General features: G+C 39.0%; 2 protein-coding genes across 2 annotated transcripts in view; one reads left to right on the top strand and one right to left on the bottom strand.

Annotated features, from left to right (window-relative positions):
• CYFIP2 (cytoplasmic FMR1 interacting protein 2) overlaps positions 1–22,586 on the bottom strand; it is a 167,636-nt gene that overhangs the window by 32,580 nt on the left and 112,470 nt on the right. The window contains exons 24-26 of the mRNA XM_056811521.1: positions 17,424–17,567; positions 14,823–14,913; positions 3,094–3,224 (exon numbers count right to left, since the gene is read on the bottom strand). Coding sequence (XP_056667499.1) covers positions 3,094–3,224; positions 14,823–14,913; positions 17,424–17,567 — 366 coding nt within the window. The remainder of the gene's footprint in view (positions 1–3,093; positions 3,225–14,822; positions 14,914–17,423; positions 17,568–22,586) is intronic.
• The window catches only part of FNDC9 (fibronectin type III domain containing 9), a 48,401-nt gene that overhangs the window by 10,584 nt on the left and 15,231 nt on the right, over positions 1–22,586 (top strand). The gene's annotated exons all lie outside the window — the stretch shown is intronic.

The following is a 22,586-nucleotide window of genomic DNA, read 5'->3' as shown; positions in this document are numbered from 1 at the left end:
TTCTCTTCCCCTCTCCTCTTCTCTCTTTCTCTCTGTCTCTTTCTGTCTCTCTCTCTGTCTCTGTCTCTCTCTGTCACTCTCTCTCTCTCCCCCTCTTTCTCCTTTACCTCTGTCTTAGAATCAGTACTAAATATTTGTTTAAAGGCAGAAGAGCAGTAAGGTTTTAGACAATCTGACTTAAGTGACTTGTCCAGGTTTGCACAGCTAAGAAGAGTCTGAGGCCAGATTTGAACCTAGCTCCAGGCCTGGCTGTCAAACCACTGAGTCAACTAGCTAGCCCCATGCCCAGTTTTTATCTCAAAGAAGTTCCTCCTGTGTGGAATGAAGATCTGGATCTTCATCACTCTAATAACACTTCTTAGCTGTTTTTGCATTGACGATTTTCTGAGTGTGTTCTCAGTAGAAAGGGGAGTAAACAGCCCTAGATAATTCTGGTCCTTGTTTTTAATTCTCTTCCCAAAAGACTTAAAACTGAAGATGCCATTAAAAAAATCAAGGGGGAGAGAGAGACAGAGAGAGAGAGAGAGAAAGAGAGAGAGAGAGAGAAAGAGAGAGAGAGAGAGAGAGAGAGAGAGAGACAGAGAGAGACAGAGAGAGACAGAGAGAGACAGAGAGAGAGACAGAGAGACAGAGACAGAGACAGAGACAGAGAGAGAGACACAGAGACAAAGACAAAGACAGAGACAGAGACCGAGACAGAGACAGAGACAGAGCATGAGCTCAGGGCTTTTGTCCCAGTTCCATCATAATTAGCTGAGTGACCTTGGGCAGCTCTCTCTAGTTCTTATTTTTTTCCTCAGTAAAAAGAAACGGCCATGCTTAGGAAATCACTGATTTCTTATCCTCTAACATCCTGATTCCATGTATGTCTGTGTCCTTTGTGAGACACATGATGATTACTTAGATTGTGGTGAGTCAGTCTGAGTAAAAAAGACTTTCCTTTCCCTTCCTGATCAATATTCATTCATTTCCACTTTGCTGAAAATTGACCCTCCCCTTGGGCAGTAAGCAGAAACCTAATTGATGATTTCTTAATCAAGACTCCTAATTAAAGGTCAGCAAAAGAGGATAAAATGAGACACACGAATAAAAGCTTTGGTACATTTCCCCATCAGGAGCTTTTATTTTTCCAAGGCCTTGGGCTGTCTCTCCAACCTTCCCCAGCTGCTTCTGAGAATAGGTCACCATGGCAACAGAAGGCCACTCAGTGGTGCTAAAAACCTGGTACCACTAAAAGGAACAATGAACTGTCTCAAGTGTCCATTAAAGGAGGAGGAAGTCAGTACTAACCCCTGTAAAGAGTAGGTGGAAGAACAAAGCAATTCTCTTTTCATAGCAACTTAAAAACAAAAAAATTAGAACAGGCATAGACTTTTGAGACCATCTAGTTCAACTCCCTCATTTGACAGATGAAGAAACTAAGGTCCAGAAAAGTCTTGTGACTTCTCCATGGTCACACAGGTAACTAGTAGACAAGTTAGAACTGGAACCCACTCTCTTGATTTAGACCCCAGTGTCCTCAGCCATCCTCAACTCCTCACTCTCCTTTATCAATTCAGTTCCCAAGTTTTATTGATTCTACCTCCCTGACATCTCTTGCAACTTCCCCTTCATTTCACTTACATGGCTACCCTTTTAATAGATGGACCCCTGCAATAACTTCTTTCCTTCCTTCCTTCCTTCCTTCCTTCCTTCCTTCCTTCCTTCCTTCCTTCCTTCCTTCCTTCCTTCCTTCCTTCCTTCCTTCCTTCCTTCCTTCCTTCCTTCCTTCCTTCTTTCCTTCCTTCCTTCCTTCCTTCCTTCCTTCCTTCCTTCCTTCCTTCCTTCCTTCCTTCCTTTCTTCCTTCCTTCCTTCCTTCCTTCCTTCCTTCCTTCCTTCCTTCCTTTCTTCCTTCCTTCTTTCCTTTTTCCCATCTCTCCTTCCTTCCTTCTTTCCTTCCTTTCTTTCTCTCTCTTCCTTCCTTCCTTCTTCCTTCCCTCCCTTGTCTTCCTTCTTTTCTTTCTCTCTCTTTCTTTTTTCTTTCTTCCTTCCTCCCTTTTTCTCTTCTTTCATTCTTTCTCTTGTTCTTTCTTTCTTTCTCCTTACCTTCCATCTTAGAATCAATACTAAGTATTAGATTCAAGGAAGAATGGTAAGAACTCAACAATTAAAGATTTAAGTGACTTGCTCAGGATCACACAGCTAGGAAGTGTCTGAGGCCAGATATGACTCCAAGTCCTTCTGACTCCAGGCCTTGTTCTCTATCCACTGAGCCACCTAGCTGCCTCTACAGTAACTTTCTGATCAATCTCCCTGCCTCTATTCTTGCCCTTTCTCAATTCATCCTCCACAAAGATGCCAAGTTGATATTCCTAAAGCATGGATCTGACTCCATCACAATCCTACTATTGCTTCTAGTATTAAATGCAAAACTCCTCTGGCAGCTAAGGCATTTCACAACAAGATTCTTGCCTACTTTCAGATCTATTAAACATTATTTATTTTCACACACTCTATGGAACAGCCAAACTGACCTTATTTTGTTATTCCTGGTGTGCAATAATTCATCTTCTACTTCCATATTTTGCACATAGTTTTCCATGTCTGGAAGACAATCCTTCCTCATCTCTGATTCTCAGAATTGCTAGGTGTGTGTGTGTGTGTGTGTGTGTGTGTGTGTGTGTGTGTGTGCACACTTCCCTCCCCCCCCCATAAGAGAATGTAAGCCAAGCCTGACTTTCCTTGAAGGTAAAGACTTTTTCATTTTTATTTTTGTATCTTCAGCACCTAGCATGGTATGTGGCACATTGCAGGTACTTAATAACTACTTGTAGATTGGTTTCTGTTAAGATTCTCCTACCACCCTAGTCTGGACAGACTCTGATATACCCTAAATTAACTCAAGGACCCCACAAACTGTCTCTATAGACTTTCCCCTGCTTTGTTTCTAACAACAAAGCAACTAAGACCAAACAGGGAATTAGAAAAAAAAACACTTCAAAATAAATTCAAACTTTGGAGGTTTGGCCTTTTAAATAAAAAGCTTTGGAATATGGACTAAGATAAAATGCAAAGATGTGAATTGAATGAAGGAATGAGGGTTCAGGCCTTACCAGAGCTTGCTCTATGAGGAGGCAGAAGAGAATGGCATTGCCCACTTCCCTCAGGCTCTGAAACACATCAGTCTTGAGCTCTGCATACTCAATGATGTCCTTTAACTGGTGATGGAAAAACTCCAAGATCCCTAGGGAGACAGAGGAGACAGATCATCAGAGAGCTCCTAGCTGGCTTTTCTGGCTGAAACCTTGGGTGAGCTTTAGGGATGTGAAGAAATGAAATAGGGGTGCCCATCCTTGTTAACCTGTTCTAGATTCCTCTGAGTGGGGGTAAATATTGCCTGGTTTCTCATCCACAAGAAGAAAGCCAGGTGAAAACTGGGTTTCCTACTGCAGGGAAATATCTTATTCTAACCTTGTATATGATCTCCTTATACCCATGTGCACTGGTCCCAGCCCTGGCCCCTGCCACTCCTTCAAAACACCAGACATTGAGAGAGAAGAGGGTGTTGTTTGCCTGCACAGTAATGAAGTCACAGAAATCTCTTGTTTCTTAGTTGGCTTTTTAGGCTGCTATGAACTACTTCAGAGTCCTTTTTCTTCTTTTTTTCAACTCTTACCTTCTGTCTTAGTAGCAATTCTAGGACAAAAGAGTGGCAAGGGCAATTGGGGTTAAATGATTTGCCCAGGGTCTCACTGTTAGAGAGTATCCAAGGCCAGATCTGAATCCAGGTCCTCTAGACTTCAGGCCTGGTATACTATCCATTGTGCTATCTAGCTGTCCCAACAGTCCTTTTTCTTAGGGACAGATGATGTCAGAAGTTTAGAAAAAAGGGTCAAAGGGATTAGTGAGCAATAATAATAATAAACTAACATTTACAATTATTATCTCATTTGATTTCCAGAACAATTCTAGAATGCTATTATTATCTCCACTTTATAGATGAAGAAACTGAGGCATATAGACAGTTAAGTGACTTATATAGGGTTACACAGCTAGTAAATACCTGAGACAGAATTTGAACTCAGGTCTTTCTGATTTCAGATCCAGTATTCTATCTATTGAGCCACCTAACTACCATTTATTATTATTGTTGTTGTTGTACAGTCCTTTGTATTTCTCAAAACAACCCTCTATTCATTATCCTGTTTTATCTTCTTCAAGAGAGGTGGATTTTTATAGTGGATGAAAAGTCAGTTCAAGTCAGAAAAACCTGGGTTCAAGTTCTGTTCCTGACACATATGGGCTTCTGTGACTCTGGGCAAGTCTATCTGTGTGTTCTAAGCAATGCTTTGAGACTGTAAGTGGCAGAGAATGTGTCAATCTGAATTGTTAGGAGTTTCCTCATCTAGGGGTCCTTTACCAATAAAATCAACAAGTCCAGCCCCTATCTTATTGTAATCTTTCTAGCTACCCTGGGATACAGTCAGGGCATTTAAAATCTCCACCCACCCCTGCAATGACAGAAGAAGAAACTGAGGTTTGTTACAAGGGAATCACTTTAAAAGACTGATATATATTAATTTAAGGTCGCCAAGGAATCAGCTATGTAATTCCTAAATGAAAAACTCAAGTCAGCCGTCAGCCTTTTTTGGAGTTTAATTACAATAGGAGCAAGAAAGGAATTAGAGATATATATAGAGAGAGAAAGGGGAGAGAAGGGAATAGGGCTTAAATACCCCTTCTGTTTAGGCTGGGCCAAAAGGCCCAAGCCCTTAGATAGCTGGGGCAAAGAAAAGAGATCAGTCCCTTTCACTCACGTGTCCAAAATGGAGAAACAGTCTCAGAGGCCCCCACCTTCAGCTTCCTTCAGAGCAAGCTTCCTCAGAGCCCAGGAACCACCGACCAAAAACTCCACACCCCTTCAGTCTCCAGACCCTCCTATCTTTAAGGACACCATCCAAGTTGCCTCCCCTCAGTCCTCACATCTACCAATCACTCTTCATCAATTTCCCTGTCAATGGAGGCTCTCGCTTAACCCAGGACCGCCCAGAGGTTTCTGGCTTTTTGCACATGTCTGTTGAAGGTCATATTTTCCAATGATTAAATCTATACTCCTTTGCTACAGCCCTTTCTAAATCCTGTTAACTTGAGTATGGTAGAGATTGGAATAATTAAATTTTGATCTAGGCTGCAGCCCTTACTCAATCCTATTAGGACTGAATAGGGTGGAGATTTATTCCAAGTATCTCCATTGTATCAATTCTAAATCAATCAAGACTCAAAGAAATTCCTGTTCTATGCTTAAGCATAGGTCAAAGTCCTTTCCATTGTTCAGCAAAGGGTTTCTGTCCTAAAGTAATCTTAAGAAGGGAAGAGAAGGAACCTCCCATGCCAATAGAGTTCCCATTCCAATAGACTATCAGTAAGAAATTTTCCAAGTATGAAATATCCCAATGGTGAAATTTCCAACATTTATAAGTCTAAGGAATTTTGAGGTTTACAATCCCCCCTGATGATCATTGGGAGACTAGTCTCCCCATTGATCATTTAACATAATCATTTTGTAGTTCTAAATTCACTTCTAACTAAAGATATACACAATATTCAATTTTCTAAGAGAAATTAGAATAGTGAGAGAGGAAATAGAAAAGAAAAGAAAGCAAAACCAATGTTTGCTAGGCGCATTGACAGAAAGCCAAATTAGGGGCAGTCCCTTTTGGCATAAATGTTACAATAAATGTTCAATCAAAAGTTCAGTCCAATCAATCACATCCAAAGTTCATTCTTGATCTTCTTGATGAAGTGTAGGTTTTTGGCATCTTTCTGCAACAGTTCATTCTCTGGATATAAAAGTTTCAAGCTTCTTTCTTGAAGATCTTTTCTCGAACAAAATCAAAATCTTTGAAAATTTTTTATAACAGTAAAATCTTAAACAAAAGTCTTGGATTTTTATAAAAATACAATCTCAAACAAAAAAAAATTCAAAAATTCTTAGATTTTAAATTAAAATACAATCCCCCCTGAAGTAAGTATTTAAAAAAAAAAATATCAAGTTTAGCTCAGAATGCAATGTTCAGTTATGGGGGTGTATGTGTCAATTATCAAAAGAATAGAAAAATAATCAAAAACATAAGAAAAATTCAAAATAGACCTTGTATAGGTCCAGTTTAAAGTAATTTCTATCCCACAAGTATGTAGGACAGAATGCAGTAATATTTCACTTAGCCATTTGTAGCCAAGACTACAGGAAGTTGCCATAATATAAGAAGAAAAGAATTAGAATTCTATTTTGATGGGGAAATGTCATTCCCTTGTCTGATTTTTTTTCCTTCAGAGATATAGGGAGCCAGCATGATAGTCAAGCTTTGTACTTGTTTGAGTACTTCAAAAGGAGTGTAGATACAAGGAAGTCCTACGACTTAAACATAAGTTAAGCGTCGCAACCTTGAGTCTCACTTTAATATTTCATGTGTGCTCTATTGGCACTATTCAGGTTTAGTCTGTGCTCCTTGTTTTTATCCCTTTTCCTGGAATCAGACACAAACATTAATCACAGTCCTATAATATTTTATCAATAAATGGCAGGTTCCCATAGTTTAAAGCTTTTAGGCATATATTGATATTATAGCAAGAGTATATATATTAACTTGTATTACTGCAGGGAAAAAATATTAATATTAATTATGTGTACCTTCAGTACAAAAAATGAGAAAAAATCAAATATTCTGATAAAAAAATAAAAGAAAAGAAATAAGAAAAAATAAGAAAAAAAATCAGTAATTCAATATATTCTTGAGAGAAAAAAAACCAGCATCCATTTGTCTATGGATTATTATCTCCAATTCTTATGATAAGATAGAGTCACAATTCATATGATAGGATAGAGTCAATCAGTCTCAGCAGAAGATGCTTTCTTCACATGTGAGCAGTGAATCCAAGAGTCTCTTTCTCCAATCTTTATAGATGTTGGAGTAGTTAACAATATTTGGAATGGTCCTTCCCATGAAGGTTCAGTTGCTCCAGTTCGCTTGAAATTCTTGATATAAACTTTATCTCCTGGGTTCAGGTCATGCAGAGAAAAGTCTAATGGTCCAGCTTGTACTGCAGCTCCAGATTCATGAAGTTCACGTAGTTTGTGCTGTAACTCCTGTATATAGGAAGCAATAGTAATATCTCCCCCTAATAGCGATGTATAAGCCGGGGAGAAAGGCTTAGCCTGTATAGGCGGATGTCCAAAAAGCATCTCAAACGGTGAAATATGTAAGTCTCCTCTAGGCCTGCTTCTAAGATAAAATAGGGCCAGAGGGAGAATTTCAGGCCATTTTAAATGGGTCTCAGTGCATAATTTGCCAATCATAGTCTTAAGTTCTTTATTCATTCTCTCCACTTGGCCTGAGCTCTGGGGGTGATATGGAACATGGAATTTTGGAGTTATCCCCAAGCAAGAATATATTTGATTTAAGACAGAATCGGTAAAATGACTCCCTCTATCGGAGTCAATACGTGCTGGTAGGCCAAAACGAGGAATAATTTCTTTTAAAAGTATCTTTGCAACAAAATCTGCTGTGGCTCGGGTCGTAGGAAATGCTTCCGGCCATCTGGTTAGTTGATCTACAATTACTAGACAAAATTTATAACGTCCAGCCTTTGGCATTGTTATGAAATCTATCTGTAGATGTTCAAAAGGTGTGTAAGCCAGAGGACGTCCCCCAAAGGCTTTTCCACGATATGCATGTTGGTTATATGCCTGGCAAATAGGGCAGGCTGAACATACTTTAGAGGCTACAGTAGTTATACCAGGGGCTATCCATACTCTCTTGACAGAGTCCACGATGCCCTGGGTGCCAAAATGACCATTTTTATGAATAGATTGGCAAATTTGGTTATAGAAACTTCTAGGGAGCAGGGGTTTTCCTTCAGATGACACCCATACTCCATTAATTTGTTTTGCTTTAAATTTTTGTTTCCATTTTTCCACTTCCTTTTCATTATAGGAGAGTGATAAATTTAAATTATCAGTGGTTGTTAATGTTAAAATTAATCCAGGTCCTTCTATGGCTGCTAGTTTTGCAGCGGCATCTGCTCGGTCATTTCCTCTAGAGACAGGGTCAGAGCCACCTGTATGGGCAGAGCAATGAACTACAGCTAGGGCTTTAGGCAGTTTGAGAGCAGAAAGAACTTCATTAATAATTTCTGCATTAGCTATGGATTTTCCAGCTGAGGTTAAAAATCCTCTTTGGAGCCATAGCATCCCGACTGAGTGACAAATGCCGAAAGCATATCTAGAATCCGTATAAATTGTTGCCTTTTTATCCTTGGCAATTATACAAGCTTGTTTTAGAGCTATGAGTTCTGCTCCTTGAGCGCTAATGTTAGAAGGTAGTGAAGCTGACCATTCAGTGGCAAATTCTGAGACTACGGCAGCTCCAGTGTAACGTATGCCATCCCTCATAAAAGAGGAACCATCGGTAAATAAAATCAGATCTGCATTTTCTAAGGGAGTGTCCAAGAGATTATCTCGAGGCTTTTCTGCCATGGACACTAATGTTTCACAGTTATGTAGTGGTTCTCCTGAAGTGGGTAAATCTGGAAGCAAGGTGGCAGGGTTAAGAGTTGAACAGCGTTTCAAGGTAATATTTTCACTATTTAATAAGGTTATTTCATACCTTGTAATTCTCTGATCCGAGAATGCCTGTGTTCTATGTTTTACCAATAATGCTTCAATCTCATGTGGGCACATTATTGTTAATGGACATCCCAATACTAAATCAACGGTTTTTGTTACTAGTAAGGCTGTAGCAGCTACTCCTCTAAGGCATGGTGGTGCTCCTGCTGCTACTGGGTCTAGTTGGGCAGAATAATAAGCAATTGGGCGCTGAGAAGGTCCCAAAGTCTGAGTTAACACACCGGAGGCTACTCCTCTTCGCTCATGCACATATAAGGTAAATGGCTTGTTGTAATCTGGGATGCCTAGAGCAGGGGCAGACATGATAGCCTTTTTCAGATCTGTTAGAGCTGACAAGTGTTCAGGCTCTAATTTGAGGGGTTCAGGAACTGAATCCTTTGTTAATGCTATAAGGGGTTTAGTGATTTCCCCATAGCAAGGAATCCATTGTCTACAAAACCCTGTTGCTCCTAAAATTGCTCTCAGCTGTTTCTTAGTGGTAGGAGCACTCAATTTTTGAATGTTCTCAATTCGTTTTGGAGAAATATAACGAGCACCCGCAGTCAAGATGAATCCCAAATATTCTACTTTTTGGAGACACCATTGAACTTTATCCTTAGAGATTTTATGTCCTCTTTTGTGCAATTCCAAAAGAAGGTGTTTGCTATCTTCTTGACATGTTTCTGCATCTGTTGAAGCCAAGAGTAGATCATCTACATATTTGATTAATTTGCTATTTTTAAATGTTATATTGTCTGTGTCTTGGCTCAAAATTTGCTCAAATAAGCTCGGACTTTCGACATAACCCTGTGGCAGCCGACACCAGGTATATTGTGAGCCCTTCCAGGTGAAAGCAAAAATATGCCTGGAGTTTTCATGTATTGGTATGGAAAAGAAAGCTGAACACAAGTCTACTACTGTAAAGTATGTAGCTGTGCTAGGAATAGATGAAATAATAGTATGTATGTTAGAAACTACGGAGTGTCTCTTTATAACATGATTATTCACTGCCCTTAGATCCTGTACGAATCTATAGATGTGCTTGCCATCGGGTCCTTTTTTTGGTTTTTTAATTGGCAGGATGGGCGTGTTGTATTCAGATTTGCAAGGGATTATTATTCCCTGTTCTATTAATGAGTTAATAACTGGTGTAATACCCTCAATTGCCTCCTTTGAGAGGGGATACTGAGGGATAGAAGGAGGTGGGCTAGATTTAGTTTTTATCTGCACAGGAACAGCAGATTTAAGTAAGCCTACATCAGAAGAAGATGTGGCCCAAAGAGACTCCGGTATATCTTTAGGTATTTCAAAAATGGAAGGTTCTTTTGCCTCCTGGTTTTCAGAGAGAAGTACAGGGAGTAAATTTAAAGATTCCTCTGGTACTTCTAATGATAATGAGCCATCTGGGGAGCAGGTTATTGTGGCTCTGAGTTTGCATAGAAGGTCCCTCCCCAGCAAATTTAAAGGGGAGTCAGGCATCAAAAGGAAGGAGTGTTGTACCTCTAGGGGTCCTACAGACACCATTCTAGGAGGAAGTCTTTTAACTCTTTGGGTTATTCCTGATACTCCCATTACATTCTCTGAGCCAATAGAATAACATTGTAAATCAGGTGTTCTCTTTAATACAGACCAGGAAGCTCCGGTGTCTAATAGACAATCATAATAGGTGTTACCCACTTTTAAGGTAACATGGGGTTCATTAGTATGGGGAGGGCAGTGGATAGGGACAACGGGTAGTAGGACATCAGGGTCTGGGAAATCAAAGGTTGTATCCTCTGATTCCTGTGCCCCAGCCCCCCCCGGGCACCATCATTGTGTTTGGGATATTCCTTGGGCACCCCCCTGAAGGGCACCTCTCTGAGGGTCATTAGTACCTCGAGTAATTTTTGGACGAGCGCCATTTCTCATATATTGTTGAGTATTATCATTAAAATTTTCTTCAATTTGAGCATTGTCATTAAATTCCCAATTCCTATTTCTATAATTCTGGTTTCTAAAGTTCTTATTTCTATATTCATTATAGTTATTTCCATAGTCATTATTATAATTTCTAGAATTCTGGTTTCTATAACCATTATCATAATTTCTATAGTTATTATTTCTAAAACCATTATTAAACTGTGTATTCCTTCCAAACATCTTAAGAAAGGTTCTACATTCCATCATTTTGTGGCCCTTCTTCTCACAGAAGTGACAAGTAATGGATTGATAATTGGATTTCTGGAGAGGGGCAATTGTCGTTGGTTCATTATCATGCCCACTTTCTAATTTAGTTATCCTATCTATTACACATCTCATTTTTTTCTTCATTTCCTCCATGTCATCATTATTCTCTTTCTCCTTTTCTTCGTTTCCCTTAAAAACATATATAGCTGTTTTTCGCAATTCTTCAAGGTCCATATCTGACCATCTTGGGCATTGTGTTTTAAAATAATTTTTAATTACTTTGCATGAATTATTTACAAAGATTCTTCTAACTTGTCTTAAACTATTCTCTTTATTTAAGTCCCAATCTAAGTATCTGTCCCCAAACTCGATAATTCTGTCCATAAATCTGGAGGGTGTTTCGTTTTCCTTTTGCTTAATTTTTTCCAGTTCCATCCACTTATCTGTACTGTCCGCACATTCCTTCATGGCTGTGAGGATGGCCTCTCTACAACGGTATAGTTGTAGATAGTCCTCAGGATTATTATAGTCCCATTCGGGATCCTGAGATGGCCAATGTGCTGCATTACGCCCCCGGGTTTTGTTGACATGAGCAATTATTTTATTTTTTTCACGTTCACTTAAAAAAGCCTGTAGTAAGCTCTCAACGTCCTTGTAAGACGGATTATATTGAAAAAATATGTCTCCCATCTTTTTTGTTACTAGAAAAGGATCTTGTTCATATGTGGGGATATTTCGTGTAAATTCATTTATTTCTTGGGGAGTAAACGGTATCCTATGTCTTAAAGTCACCACATCCCCATTTCGTCCTATTTCAGGTACTTCTCTTAGAGGAAACAGGCCTCTAGTTGAATTTTGCACCTGTGGGTCAGTTTGACAAGGACAGGTTTCTCTAGGAGGACAAGATCTCCCTTGCATTGGAATTTGGTTTTCTGTAGGAGAAGGAACATGAGAAGCTGGGATTGCAGGGGAAGGGTTTTGGGGATTAAATTCAGACAAGATTTGCACTGCACGAGAGAAGCAGTCTGTTAACTGGGCTATAGGGAAGGTGTTTTCCATCTCTATTTCAGGGAAGGAAATTTCCTCATTCAAAGGTTCAGAAACAGGTCTGTTTCTGGTAGAGTGGGTGTTTGCCCATTGATCCTGTAAGAAACATTTTAGATCTTCTAATTGGGCTTGCATTTTTTCCTCAATTTTTCCTATTTTATCTTCCATATCTCCCATTTTATCCTCAATATTTCCTATTTTATTCTCAATATTTCCTATTTTATCCTCAAGTTTTTCTATTTTATTCTCAATATTTCCTATTTTATCCTCAATTTTTTCTATTGTATCCTCAATTTTTTCTATTGTATCCTCAATTTTTTCTATTTTATCCTCAATATTTTCTATTTTATCCTCAATATTTTCTATTTTATCCTCATTTTTTTCTATTTTATCCTCAACATTTTCTATTTTATCCTCAATATTTTCTATTTTATCCTCATTTTGTTTTATTTTATCCTCATTTTGTTTTATTTTATCCTCATTTTGTTTTATTTTATCCTCATTTTGTTTTATTTTATCCTCAATATTTTTTATTTTTTCATCTCTAAATATAGTATTGAGGAGTACAAAAATGACAGTACCTATTAATATAAAAATTTGGAGGTATCCTTCATTCCTCAATGCCCCTACTTCTTCAGCTGCCATATAATTGTCAAAGAATGTAGTACTCATTTTTATATGTATATTTTGTAATTTCACAAAACACGTGGGGAGCAGGGCAAAGCAACAAACTTTCCACAGGGTTTTTTTTTTTTTTCCAGGAAGTTGTTCCTTAAGGGAAAGGATATTTAGAAACAGTTCTTCCAGCCAGGACTTTAGAGTCCTGTTGCTGAGATTTAAAAATAGCTGTTTTCTGTCTATCAGAGTCACACAGCTGGGAAGTATCTGAGGTCCGATTTGAACCCAGGACCTTCTGCCTCTAGGGCTGGCTCTCAATCCGCTGAGCTACCCAGCTGTCCCTTAAGATTAAAGGGAAGAAAAAGAAAAAACTGCTGATTCCAATTTAACTTAAGGAGAAAAGAGAAAAAGTTTTTTATACTCACGTGTTCTAGCAGCTGTGTCTTTAAGCCAAGTTTTTTTTTTTTTAAAAAAAAGGACTAAGTGGTGAAACAGTATAGTAAAAAGGCAAGGAAAAAGTTTTATTGAGAGGATTCTTTAGACTCCCGTGTGGTCAGCCACAATGTTACAAGGGAATCACTTTAAAAGACTGATATATATTAATTTAAGGTCGCCAAGGAATCAGCTATGTAATTCCTAAATGAAAAACTCAAGTCAGCCGTCAGCCTTTTTTGGAGTTTAATTACAATAGGAGCAAGAAAGGAATTAGAGATATATATAGAGAGAGAAAGGGGAGAGAAGGGAATAGGGCTTAAATACCCCTTCTGTTTAGGCTGGGCCAAAAGGCCCAAGCCCTTAGATAGCTGGGGCAAAGAAAAGAGATCAGTCCCTTTCACTCACGTGTCCAAAATGGAGAAACAGTCTCAGAGGCCCCCACCTTCAGCTTCCTTCAGAGCAAGCTTCCTCAGAGCCCAGGAACCACCGACCAAAAACTCCACACCCCTTCAGTCTCCAGACCCTCCTATCTTTAAGGACACCATCCAAGTTGCCTCCCCTCAGTCCTCACATCTACCAATCACTCTTCATCAATTTCCCTGTCAATGGAGGCTCTCGCTTAACCCAGGACCGCCCAGAGGTTTCTGGCTTTTTGCACATGTCTGTTGAAGGTCATATTTTCCAATGATTAAATCTATACTCCTTTGCTACAGCCCTTTCTAAATCCTGTTAACTTGAGTATGGTAGAGATTGGAATAATTAAATTTTGATCTAGGCTGCAGCCCTTACTCAATCCTATTAGGACTGAATAGGGTGGAGATTTATTCCAAGTATCTCCATTGTATCAATTCTAAATCAATCAAGACTCAAAGAAATTCCTGTTCTATGCTTAAGCATAGGTCAAAGTCCTTTCCATTGTTCAGCAAAGGGTTTCTGTCCTAAAGTAATCTTAAGAAGGGAAGAGAAGGAACCTCCCATGCCAATAGAGTTCCCATTCCAATAGACTATCAGTAAGAAATTTTCCAAGTATGAAATATCCCAATGGTGAAATTTCCAACATTTATAAGTCTAAGGAATTTTGAGGTTTACAGGTTCAGAGAGGTAAATGACGTACTCAGCCCCTTCTAGTTGGTTACTCAATCAACGAGCATATAGTGTACCAATCACTCTGCTAAAGGCTGGGGACAAGAAAGGCAAAAAAGGGTCTGGCTTCAAGAAGTCCATATTTTAACTGGGGAGGCAACAGGTAAATAACTAGGTCTCTATACAAGACATATATAGAGTAGACTAGAATTGCAAACTGGACTTGAACCCAAGTCTCCTGAATCCTAGTCGAGTGCTCACCATGATGCTGATGCCAGGGCACGCCAAAGGAAAGCTAGTCAAAGGCTTCTGCTTGTGCAGTAATGGAACTTTTCCCAGGAGAATGTAAGCTCCTTAAAAGTAAGTACTATTGTACAACTGGCATCCTTCCACATCTCGACTTTGCCCATCCCAGTTTCTATATATTTTGAGTCAGCATAAGAAATCAAATGGAGATTTTTTGGAGTTTTTTGGAAGCTGCAGATGATATATGAAGGCCCGCAGATGTCACAGAAAAAAGTTCAGAAACTCAGAGATGCATTAAAATCATGCATAGTAGTGCATAGTGTTAATGTTTTTTATCTTTAAATGCCACAAATATACACAATTTCTCTTGCTGTAAACACCCCATAAAAGAAAAAGAAAAGATTCAGATTTCTCTCTGGTACGAAGAGAGGGCCAAAAATTTTATGTGGATTTTCCAGATCACAGGGGCTCCACACCCCTAGCTCGCTGTGATGTGGAAGGGATACTTATATTTCACTTTACTTCTTTGTAGAAGACATGAAGCCAATGCCTATCGAATCGAATGCCTTCCCCGACACTAACCTGGGGAGCCGTATTCATGTCTTGGCAACCTGCATATCTTGGGCATCACCTCTATCAGGGTCTTCACGTACTGGAGAATGGTTCCTTGTAGCTGGCAAAAGGAAAGGGAAAAAATAGAAAATATGGGAAGACAAGAAAGTTTCGGGCTCATGACCCATTCATGCCAAGGTTCTTTCTTGGACACTGGTACTCAGGGAGGTGAGGGTTGGCCAGTTTGATGTCAACCCCAAAGATCTGAGTCTGGCCTAAACATCTTATTTCCCTGAATATCAGGACATGAAGCTACAGACAGGTACTCAATTGGGTCACCCTAACTTTGCAATCTCATCTCTTCATCCCTTTCCCTACTTTAGATTCCAGCTAAACTTCTCTTCTCACCTCTCACCCCTCCAAGCTGCACTGCATTCTCTGACCTCCAGATTCACATGGAAGAAACATTAGTCATGTTCTCCTTGGCCCTCTACGTGTAGGATTAGAAGCAATGGGTGGAAGTCAAGGAGGCAGATCTAAGACTACATGTTAGGAAAAGCTTCCTAACTATTAGAGCCATCTAGAAGTGCAAAGGGAAACTTCTTTGGGAGGTAGCAGGTTGTCCACACTCAACATTTTCAGGTAAAGGCTATTGGGTATGTTGTAAAATTGCTCAGATTTGGGTTGGTCTAAATGGCCTTTGAGGTCATTCTGTGACTCTGTGCCTTTACTTGTGTTGTCCCCTCTGCCTGGAGTGGTCTCCCTGCCACTTAGCTTGTTGAATTTCTTTTTTTTTAAACCCTACCTTCTGTTTTGGAGTCAATACTGCATATTGGCTCCAAGGCAGAAGAGAGCACTAAGGGCTAGGCAATGGGGGTCAAGTGACTTGCTCAGAGTCACACAGTTGGGAAGTGTCTGAGGTCAGATTTGAACCTAGGACCTCCCGTCTCTAGGCCTGGATCTCAATCCACTGAGCCACCCAGCTGCCCCCTTGTTGAATTTCTAATGATCTTTTACAGCTCAACTGAAATGGCACTTGGTTCATGAAGCTTTCCTTGATTCTCTTTATCCTTTACTCTTTATCTTGTTGGCCATGATCTTCCCCCTAATACTCTGCATAGCACTGTTCTGTAACTCTTTGATGCATTTATTGGCTACTATTGTTATCTTTGTTGATATCTTGTACCTCTACTATATTCAAAGTTACTTGAGAGTAAGAAATATATGGCTGATCTAAGTTGTGACTATCTATTGGAACTTAGCATAATTCTCTGTATGTAATATACGTTAAATAAATGTTTGTTGTATTTTATTATATTGTACATGGCACATTATATGGTATATGATGTAGCATATACAGCCCAACAATTATAGCCACAATCCATGAATTTATCTAAATGTTTTCTGATGCTATTTCTATTTTCTCTCCCAGAATGCACTTTGTTGATATATCCCCCAATCATTACATAGATGTGTACAGTGTACAGTGATGCTGAAGACCATTTACTGCTCCCAGGGCTTTAAAGCCAAGAATGTGGAGATTTTACCCTCTCCTTCTTCAAAGAGAAAGATGAGTAATGTTTCTTTACCTTGACCAATTTTTAAAAATACCCTATGACAGTGCTCTAATGCAGGTGGTGGCTGGTACAGCCTCTAAACCAGAATCTGATCCTGGAGAAAAGCCAGAGATGTGTTGGAGCCAGCTTGGTGAAAGCTGATTGTTATATCTTCATTGTGGTCACTTACCCTGAAATTGATAAAGGCTATAAAACGGAGCTTTGATATACTATTTGTTAATTGTCTAGACCTCAGAAAGTGTTAAATAATACAGATTAAACTGAAAATGTGTGGTTGGTATGCTTTTTCCCCAAAAATGAGGTTGTTAAATATTTACCAACACAATCTTGGACTGAACTGTCTGATTTGAGAGGAGCCTACAAAATCTAGCCATCTTTAAACCTAATGGTCAAGCTCTCCATTTCCCACCACTTGCAATCAAATTTATAGTACCATTGCTTCTGGAAAGGATGTCAGCTAACTGTGCTACTATTGCTTTCACTATCCTTGTGACATCCTAGAACAGTGATGATGAACCTTTTAGAGATAGAGTGCCGGGCCCTGCCACCCCAATCCCCTCCCCCATGACTGAGTGCTGTACCTGCCCCTCCCAGAGACTGTGTGCCATGCCCCTCCCCCCTACTGAGTGCTGGGCTTGCTCTGCCCCCTCTTACCCTATACAGGGGAGGGAGAAAGTGTTCCCATTGGGGTACTGGGAAGAGGGGGAAGGGAGCAGCTCTTCCCGAGTCCCTCTGCCTTTCTAATAACCAACTCCTGGTAGGGCAGCCACATGCCCAAAGAGAGTGCATCACTGTCCTAGACCCAAATAATCTTCCTTGGCCACCATTCCTTTATATGTGTTGCTTCGTCCTATTAGAAAATAAGCTTTTAAGGGGCAAGGTCTATTCCACTACTGTATTTATATTCCCATGTAGCACAAAGTGAAAGCTCAATATGTGCTTTTTTTATTCATTCATTCAAAAAGATCCTCATTATTAGTAAAACTTTACTAAAAGTGGATATGGTTCAAGCGTTCTAAGAGCAAAACTAGAGTTCGCTCAGGCTTCAACTTACCAAGCTCTTGACAATCTTCAGCAGCTCTTCCATTACCACAGCAATTCCCTGATAACCCAGGAGCCTGCAGATTGTCTTGAAATGAGGTGGACCCACAAAATTCCTATAGGAGCTATAGATGTGGCTGTAGGCGATGTTGAGGGGCTGGGAAAACAAAAACAATCATAATATGAATGGAACACTCAATGATGGAGGGATTTTTTCTTTCCCTGATGAATTGTGTTCTAAAATTAATTTGCTTCAGTGATCAACCTTTATCTTTAAAAAGACTGATAATGAAATATGTCCCTTGCCTATTAGAAAAGGGGGGCTGGACCAGGGGTGAAGGAGGAGGCACTCATGCCCCAAGTGTTGGTATGTATTACTTGATTAAACTTGATTCTGGGAGTGGGGGTGGATGGTAATTAAAAAAAGAAAGAAAGGAGCATTAGTAGAGTATATTTTAAAAATAAATATATCTATTTATTTCAAATTTATGTAAACATTTTCTAGACAGATTTATAAGAAGGATAGTTAAACATGGTACTTCCTAGGTTTGTATAATTTGGAGAACTAGGATACTTAGAAAATGTACTTATGCTTAATAGTAATGTTAAATAAAACATTTACAGCAACACAGCTTGACTCCTCAAACGACAGTAGCACTGATCTTCCATGTTTTCTTCAACAGCCTACTGGTATTATGAGGAGTCTATTCCCATTCCTTGGCCTCTCAAATCTGGGATATAAGAATGGCGTGCTCACACTTAGGTTTCTGGGGCTAGAATAAGGGAAAGTATTTTGGTATTAAAATACTCTTTAGGATCTATAATCAGTAGAGTTACCACTGATGATAATTCAAGACTAATTATGAGCTGGGCTGTGGGGTAGAAATCACCTTCTCATTACAAGCATTTCTGTTACTAGAAATTGGCTTAGAATACTTGGCTACTTTGACAACTAATCAGCAACCATATTTTATTATCCCTATTTTTGTTACTCTTCTAGTTAAGGAAGCATGATGTAATAGGAAGAATATTCTCCTAAGAATTAGAAGATGTGGGTTCTAAACCCGGCCCTGCTATTTATTAGCTATGTAATCCTGACCTCTTGGGTGTGGGGTTAGATTATATGAAAAGTCATGTCTAGTTCTAGCATTGTAGGTTCTAAAGCCTACTATTGTTCAGTCATTTCAGTTGTATTTGACCCTTGATGACCCCATGTAGGCTTTTCTTGGCAAAGATATTGGAGTAGGTTTCCATGTCCTTCTCCAGCTCACTTTAAAGATGAAGAAACTGAGGCAAACAGGGCTAAGGGACATGCTAAGTATCAGCCAGCTATTAAGTGTCTGAGGCCAGCTTTGAGTGCAGGAAAGTCTTTCTGACATCAGACATGGCACTCTATCCACTGTATCACCTAACTGCCCTATTCCAAAGCCTATCTTACTTCTAAATATTCTATGTTCTAAGGTTCTTCTAGCTCTAAGATTCTGACCGAGTAAAACTTGTAGTCATAAATGCAATTTCCTTTCCGAATGATTTCACATTAGGTTAGAAAACCCCAAGAGAAATAAATAGATATCTAAGGAAAAAAAAAAAACCTTTGCACAGTCTGGATCCTTGCTAGTCCCTGTAACTCCTGATGCCTTATCCTTTAAAGGGTTCCTTCCACGTACTCTGTCTATCTTTTATGAACTTAATTATGTGCATGTTATCTCCCCTGTCATAATGTAAACGTTGTTTCTACTTTCTATTTGTATCATCAGCATTTAGCAGTTCTCAGTGACTAACATCAAGCAAAAATTGGTTGATTAGTTATTTAAGTTTTCTTTTTAAGATGATATTGTTTCTTTTTAAAAAAATAAAGTTTTATTTCATTACAAAAGAGTTCCACACTATAGCACCTTACAAGAAGTCTCCTATGCATCTGAAAACTCTTGGTTTCTGTCCTCATAGTTAATGCAATCAAAATATTGAAATTCCTTGCTCTAAATGATTGTACTAAAATTGTGAGGCAAAATGTCAGACATGATATCCTATATTTCCTGAAATATACATTTAAGTGCCTTTTTTCTTCTACCTTTCCTTTCCTTTGTAAGAAAGAAATATGAGAAGATTCACTCAAGGACATCATCACAGAACAAGTAAAGCTATGAACCTGAGTTATAAAACTACCTTAACAAGTCTTCTGTTTTAGGTGGTATCTACACAATACCAAAACACCTGGTCAATTGATTTTATTCAATCCCCAAAACAATCAATTTAGTGGGAACAAAATGATGAAAACATCCAATTTTGGAATGGCATAGAACAGTGATGGTGAACCTTTTAGAGATTGAGTGCCCAAACTGCAACCCTCATACTGCATATGAGCCCCCCACTTTACCTCAGATAGGGCAAATCACTTAACCCCAATTGCCTAGCCCTTACTGCTTTTCTGCCTTAGAATTGAAACCAAGACTCTGAAAGGTAAGGGCTTTAAAAAAAAAAGGAAAAGAATGAATACACTTAAATTTAATTAACGTAAACTGTTATCTGATGATCTGTTACCCAGAACTCTCTGCTACCCAATACTTCCACCATACAATAATTAATGCCATTTATCACTATGCTTCAGAGTCCTCTTTATGGATTCTCAAAGAAAGATTCTGTTCGAGTCAGTCTAGTTTGACTGTTATGGGGATCTCACTGCATTCTAATTGTCTTTAAACTGAACATTCCTGAATGGCAGAGGTGGGAACTGTCTAAAAATCAGGTTATTTGATCAACTGTAATTCCCTAACCCTTAACCTTCTGGGTAACCGAATACTTCATTATATGAAAACTTTACCTACTTGGAGGTCCTAAAGGTGTGTTTTATGCAATTTAGGCAGCATTTCAGGGCTATGCAGAGGAATTCTTATTGCTTGAGTGTGATGAAATTCTCAACTAAAGAGAGAGTGAATGGAGAAATCAAATGTGGTAAAAATGTTCTAAAGGTCTCTTTGGTGGGGAATAGGAGTGGTGTTTATAACCACGTGACTATTATAGACTCAGAAATATGATAATTGCTTAAGTTAGTACCAGACATTTTTATGAAAACATTCGTTTCAATGCAGTGATTTATGTAGCTGAGGTCATGCCATAATTAATTTTTTATGTACAAAGCAAATGTGCATGTTAACACTGGTGATGTTTTTATTTTTGGTGCCAGATCTTTGATTTCATTGGTATAGACAGTGGCTCTCAAAGTATGATCTGGGGACTCCTGGAGGTCCCTGGAACATTTTCAACAAGTAGCCAATGAAGTCAAAACTATTTTCATAATAATATGAAAAAATTCTAATTTCAAATATGGTAAATACTGATAGATATGATCCACATAAACAAAAGCTCTTTGGTGGGGTCTTCAATAATTTTTATGAGAGTAAAGGGGTCTTGAGACCAAAAAATCTGAGAACTGACACTATAGGGAAAATTGTTGAGGAAACTCTGTATAATTGAAAATCTGTTACCCTAAAAAACTACATTTCCCAGGAGTCCACTGACTTCCTGTCATTTTGTACTTCCCGTAGACAGGGGATAAATTCAGTGGGTATTCCTGCTCTGCCTCTTTGGCTTCCTGTCCCAAGCGTGGTGGTGGTAAGAGCAGGGATTTTGAACAGGCAGATCAGCCACAGGCACATGGTTTTTATTTTGTATCCCTTTTATTCCTTTATTTCTAATGTTCATTAATAAATCTCTCTAAATATAATATTTTAAATATTGAGACTTATTTAATTTTCACATTTTTGGTGACCAGAAGTTGGAGAAGAAATTCTCAATTTTTTAAGATAGCCTAGATAAATTTTTTAAGCCACGTTCCTCCTGCCATGGCTTTTTGACCACCCACCCACCCACCCACCCTCAAAAACTCTGAGAGAACTCTGGACTTTCTTCGGAGCTGCTGCCTTACTTTTGCTGTCCCTACTTTTTTTACCAGTTGCCTACCCTAATGGCCTGGCTGTTTTAGTTTGAGGGACTTGGCAGAGAAGGGATAAACCACTTCTCTTACCCATCTGTTTGAGCCAGCATTCCTCACTGCTGCCTAGCTTTGCAGCTGCTGCTGATCCCTTCTGTTCCTGATACTGCTTGCTCCTGCTCTGGCCCCAGTCCCTAGATCCTGGCCCCCAGGCCCAGGCCCCAGCCCTGGCTGCTATTAGTGATCCTGCTGAATTGCTGATAGCTGCCACTATGTCTTTGAAACTCACAAACTGGGAGTCCTTGGAGCCACTCTCTGGGCAACTGGTAAAAACTGGGGTGTGTTTTCCATAGGCAACAATTAGCCTCCAGACTCCCTGTCTACTTGGCAGGGGAAGCAAACTGCTCCCTAGCATTTAACTCTAGGGAAAGGGGAAGGAAAATTACTTTTTGAAACAGGAAGTAAAATTGCAAGCATGGAACACTCTATGAAAGAGCAGTGCATTACCTATTTCAAACAGCTCCCAGTTTTAGGATGTTTTTTCTTCCTACCATTCCTGGGTGTGCTGGTCCTTTCAATTATCTTGCCTGAGATTCAGGGGAGAAATTCATCTCCCTACAACCCCTTGCCATTTGGGCCTGCCAAGTTTCTAAAATTCATCCAGTTTGGGATTCCACCACACTATGCTCAGTGAGGAATTCTCCCTCCCTACTGGAGATCCCAGTGGTATGACAAAAGGAATCTGGATAGAGAAAGGAACTTTAAAGAGTCTGGAGGTGAAATTTTTAAGCCTCTTCAGACTCCATTGTTTTATGAAAGTCTTTGTATCTTATTGTATTTTGCTGATTGTCCCCTTTAAGATTTAATTGTGTTGTTTTTAAGTTCATATATTAATCCAATTGATATTATTCTGTTACACAGAATCATTTAATCTACTATGTTTTAGCTTTTAGATATATTCTGTCACTTTTCCCCTATAACTATACTGAACAAAATATTATTGTATATGCCCATAAAAATAGTCTTTTTCTTCCATTTTGCTTTTGTTAATTGTCACATAGATGATGGATGGACTTTGTCAACCTGGTTAACAACCTTTGGAAAATTTAATGAGCTAAATATCTCAAATTTATTTTAAGGGATCTTCATACATGATTTTTAGATTTTTTTCAATAACTCTGACTGATCATCTTGCCTGCCTCTGAATTATTTGTAACAAGAGGTAAAGGATCCATTTAGTAGATG

Source organism: Monodelphis domestica, chromosome 1, assembly GCF_027887165.1.
Source record: "Monodelphis domestica isolate mMonDom1 chromosome 1, mMonDom1.pri, whole genome shotgun sequence".
In the NCBI taxonomy this organism is placed as follows: domain Eukaryota; kingdom Metazoa; phylum Chordata; class Mammalia; order Didelphimorphia; family Didelphidae; genus Monodelphis; species Monodelphis domestica.
Note: the sequence above shows the minus strand (reverse complement) of the source record. Positions and strands in the feature narration are given on the sequence as shown.